General features: G+C 33.5%; 2 protein-coding genes across 2 annotated transcripts; one reads left to right on the plus strand and one right to left on the minus strand.

The window, feature by feature from the left end:
- Positions 1-1,080: 1,080 nt before the first annotated feature.
- LOC123667859 lies at positions 1,081-2,486 on the plus strand. The gene is made up of 4 exons (XM_045601694.1): positions 1,081-1,154; positions 1,273-1,530; positions 1,637-1,976; positions 2,295-2,486. Exons 1-4 carry the CDS (start codon positions 1,140-1,142, stop codon positions 2,468-2,470), a joined length of 789 nt encoding a protein of 262 aa, XP_045457650.1. The 5' UTR covers positions 1,081-1,139; the 3' UTR covers positions 2,471-2,486.
- A 452-nt stretch (positions 2,487-2,938) lies between these two features.
- Positions 2,939-4,662, minus strand: LOC123667860 (putative nuclease HARBI1). Its single transcript, XM_045601695.1, has 5 exons — positions 4,255-4,662; positions 3,873-4,141; positions 3,649-3,804; positions 3,375-3,531; positions 2,939-3,279 (listed from the first exon to the last, which is right to left on the minus strand). The coding sequence occupies exons 1-5, from the start codon at positions 4,476-4,478 to the stop codon at positions 3,012-3,014; spliced, it is 1,074 nt and encodes a 357-aa protein (XP_045457651.1). The 5' UTR covers positions 4,479-4,662; the 3' UTR covers positions 2,939-3,011.
- Between the last annotated feature and the right edge of the window lie 482 nt (positions 4,663-5,144).

The raw sequence follows: 5,144 nt of genomic DNA on the forward strand, positions 1-5,144 counted from the left end.
CCTTTTTTGAAGTCGATTAAAAATCGTGTGAAGCAGTAACAACTTGCAGAGTTTGCTACGCAACGTCTTCCGAGAAATGCGATGATCGAGTAACTCCAGTAACAGTAAGCGTGTAGGAGCTGATCCATACTTTTGTGTGTATGCATCATGTATTTATTGAGGTCGAAAATTGTATGAGTTATTTTGAATTAATCATCTCATACATGAAGGTTATAGTCATTGAATATTGATGCCGTTTATTTAACCGACTTCAAAATGAGGAGGAGGTTACTCAATTCGACCGTGTATATGTTTTTTTTAATGTATGTTCGGGGATAACTCCGTCGTTTATGAACCGATTTTGATAATTCTTTTTTTGTTGGAAAGGATATATCCCTTGTTTGGTACCATGATAAGGAAATCAGGATCTGATGGTAGGATCCCAGAGAAATCGAGGGAAACTCTCGAAAATCCGCATAACTTTTTATTGGGTGTACCGATTTTGATGATTTTTAATTTAATCGAAAGCCGATGTTTATCATGTGTTCACATTTAAATTTCATCGAGATCTGATTACAACTTTTGGAGTAATCTTTGATAATGCGTATTTACTTGACCTATGTTTTCGTCTACCTACGTTGTATTACTTGTCGATATACGGCCGATTCCAATATTCAAACTTCGATCTAGAGATCTTTGCAATCCAAGATAGAATTCTATCTCTCGATCGATCCTCGATCTGCGTTTCAATACAACGATCTTCAAACGCCGATCGAGATTCGACGAGCGTTTGGAGATCAATCCGTACCCTCCCGTGCGTTCCATTCTAATCAGTATTTATGTGACTGCGTTTTACTCATATTCTAGATTTGAGAGCATTTGATAACTCTTTTCATTTATTTATATTAATATTTCCATTTAATATTCTTTAAACACCAGATTATATTATAATTTTCTAAATATAATGTTACATTTTATGAAATAACACACCGTAAAACTTACTAAGATTGAGATCGGAACGTAACGTACGTGAAGACCGTGAAGTTGTCAATTGTCAACTTCAAAGCTCAATCGAAAGAACTCGACGTACTACACCGCGCTCTTTGCTTGTTTTCTTGTGTTTGGATATCTCTACTGGTACCTTTGTTTATTCATTTAAAATGGAAAGTGGACAGGTGAGTGATAACAAAATATATAAAGATTTATAGTACATATTATGTTGGTCGAACCGAGCATTACCGACCACCCGCTGTGAAGACGCTACATTTCGCGCCTATTTTTTTTCTGTTTAAGGTTTCAACGAAACCCCTAACGAGGGATGAATCAAAGACTTTGCTGTCTTTTATAGAAAGCAGCAAAATAATATGCAACCAAGCTACCAATGCTACCACCAACAAAATGAAAACGGAGGAATGGAAACGCATCACCGACCAATTTAATGCAGTTGTTACATCATGCCACCGTACACCTCAACAACTGCGTTTGAAGTGGGAAAATTTAAAAAAAAATTCTCGCAAACGCAATACATTAATTAGGATGAACAACATTAAGGTCAGTATCTTGTATTATAGATTATGTATTTAGGTACTTGCTTTACTGGTTTGTATAAGTTGTACATCTTTATGGTTAAGTTTATAAAGTTATCTTGTTTTTTAAGACTGGTGGTGGTGGTCCAGATTACATCCCTCCGGATGAAGTCCTAGACAAGGTAGCTACTTTGTTAGGCAATACGGTGGATGGTTTCACTGTTGAATATGGTGGCGATGCTGAACTTGTGCCGGAGCCAACAAACTGGGCTTCTGCTAATGTAATTATTGGTGATGGTGGTGGTATTGGGAGTGATTTTGTTGTAGAATCACAAATTATAAAATTAGACGCCAGCTCCATATCTCCTGGAGTCCAAATTTTACAAAATGACGTATTAAATGAAGCAGAAGACCCAGGAAAGTGTTCAGCAAAAGAACCGAAGAAATATTTATTCACTCCTAGAGCTAGTGGTATTGTATTATCTGCTTTTTTATATTATAGTATAATTTTCAGTTAAACCTTTGTAGACAACTTTACTTACTACTGCTGGTGCAGACCCGACAACTCAACTTTTTTTAATAACTATGATCGGATGGCAAGCAGAACAAGTAGTAAGCTTGATGGTTTGTATGATATTTGCTCTTAACTTTTATTGCAATCTTGGACTTAAGGGGGCTGTAATAGAGGTTTTTGCTAACCCATTATGTTAGATGTTTACATAAAGTTAGAGTGGTAGACTGTAAGTCATTAGCAATTCATAATGATACCAAATCTCTGAACTCCTACAGGTTCCAAAAGAAAACTCTTCACCAAGGGTGATGAAAACCGTTCTGCCAGGAATCAAGCAATAGCAAATTATTTTATAGCTAAAACTAAGTTATTAGAAGAGAACTTGGAAAAGGTGTTATTAGAAAAAAAAAAATTACAACTAGAGATAGATAATTTACAAAAAGATAAAGTTTAAATTAAATATTTATTGTTATTTTTATTTTAATTCGTTAAATTATATTTTGTATTTTCATTTAATTTTGTAGAATAATAATAAGTTGCGAGTGTAAAAATGTTTGTTTTATGTATTCCTTTTTTGATTTGTATTTTGTGTTATATTTCTATGTAATAAATATATTTGATAATACCTGCTTGTTTTAATGAAAAAATAAACAGTATTTTAAGTAAAGAAAATATTTATTTATTTGAGCACCAACAAAGTACATACTAAACACATAACATACACACAAAACAGATAAAGTACCTTAATATAGTATATGAAATGGCAAAATAACATTAATAATATTAAAAAATTCTAAAAAAAATACAATGCTTAACAACTAAGCTTACAAATAAAAATTAGTTTATTAAAATAATAACAGCTAAATATTACTGACAACTTAGGAAATTAAATTTTATTAATTAGAAAATAATACTAATAACATTAAAATAATTTATACTATTTACTTTATTTATACATTAGAAACTAAAAATTCATCAATAATATTGAATTCCTCTTACAAAGTCGAAAAATATCCATTTATAAGCTCATTCCTTTCAACAATATCTTGCAATCCCAGAGCTTGAGATTGAGTGTCTGCAACAGAAGGATCTGTTACTAGGCTTGCTGGCAACTCTACTTCTGAAGGCATTTCTTGCATGTTGTATTTTCTACAGATATTGTGTAGAACTGCTGTTGCTATTATAACTGCTTGAACATTTGCAAGTGACAAGCGCAGAGGCAAAAAAATAACTGGGAAACGACGCTTCCATACACCAAAAGTACTGAAAATAAGTTTTTTATTAGTATAACATTAACAACAACTTATATTTGATTTTTATAGAAGTGTAGGTAGAAAATAAAAAAGTATTTGTAGTACCGTTCAATTAGATTCCTTGTTGCAATATGAGCATCATTGTATTTTTGTTCTGAGCTATTACTTGGATTTAAAACTGGTGTTAGTAAATATGCTCTATTGGGATAGGCACTATCACCAAGTAACCAGCGGTTGCCAAAGGTCCCAATGTCACACTGAGCTGTAAAGAATAAATATATAGGCGAAATTAAAAATCCATGTACATGATGTATGTATTTGGAATTATCGCAAGGCTATGAATTTTAAAACTAGAATCCAATATTTAATTGTCACTTGCCTCTCAAAACAGAATTGTTAAAGATAGTAGCATCATGTGCAGAACCAGGCCAACGAGCTACTACATTCATCAGTCTCAAATCTGCATCACATACAGCCTGAACGTTTAAAGAAAAGTAACCTTTTCTATTCCTGAATTCTTCACCGATTGCTTGCACTGAAAAACAAACCTATAAATCTTTTGTAAAAAAGTATCTTTTTTAAACTATAAATATATTTACTAACTTGGAGATTGTATACGTATATGAGTACCATCTATTGCACCAAGAACACGTGGGAAATGGGCTATTTGGTAAAACTTATTAACACTGTTTTGGTGCATATAAATGTACTTGTTATATAACTTTGCAATTGATTTCGATATATTTTGAACAATTCTGCATGCTGTTGACTTTGACACCCCTACAAAGTCTCCTACAGCAATAAGCATTGTGCCTAATGCATAGAATCGAAGAGTCAGCAATAGCTGGTGAAGCGGTGAAACCCCATTATTTCTGGAAACAATAAATATTGTTTTATGATAAATCCTCATAAATGTATTATTGATAACTGGCAATAGTACAACGCACAAAGGACAACAGTAGATATTGAGACATTGTTTACTTACCGCTTTGAGGTTACTTTTATAAATGGCATAATTTCTGATAAGAGTGACTCTACCGCAGTTTTATTGATTCTAAATCTAAATGTAAATTCAGCTTCATTTAGTAAACGCAAGTGGTTGATCCGCGTAAAACTTTTACGAGGCGCCGGAAGAAGTTCGTCATCATCCCAATCTGAAAGCTGTTCTAGCACTTCCAACTCCAAGTCACTTTCACTATCACTGTACATTTTTTACAATTGAATGCCGGATTGATATTAAGGTGATTATAAATAAGGTGATAAAATTTAAAAAGGTGAAGTACCTAATTGATGAAAAGTAATAAAGAAAAAAAGATCGCAACGGAAACCACCAAATGTTAGGGATTGCAAATTTGGATCACAGATAAGTCAAATAAGATTTGTCAAAGTCAAAAGATTGGTTATTGAAACCCATCAACTGCCATTTTCAAACAGAGGACGATCCGAAAACCGTTCGAATCCGGATTGGTGCCTCTGACGGATCGCTTGCAGTTTTGGATTGCATAATCAATCTATGGTTCAGTTATTGAAACGGTTTCTCTAAAATTTAGATTGCAAACTTAAACTCAGATCAGTAAAAATGGTTTGAGATCGTTTATTGGAATCGGCCGATAATTGAAGTCGGTTTTTCTTCGTTTGCCTGCAAACACAATTATTATAAATTTGTTTCTTGGAAAAATAATGTTTTGTCAGAGTGAATTGTGAGTCATTTTGATAATTTAGAGTAGGTCTATGGTTTTATGGCTGACGTGGGAGTCGCGGTGATGTAGATTTTATTTTTATATACAGTTGTACGCGTTGGTGCAACGGCCACAGCACTGACTTGTGGCTGTTGCGGGTTCGATCACCGCACATGACAACATTTGTATTACCGCC

This window comes from Melitaea cinxia, chromosome 29 (assembly GCF_905220565.1).
Source record: "Melitaea cinxia chromosome 29, ilMelCinx1.1, whole genome shotgun sequence".
Taxonomy (NCBI): domain Eukaryota; kingdom Metazoa; phylum Arthropoda; class Insecta; order Lepidoptera; family Nymphalidae; genus Melitaea; species Melitaea cinxia.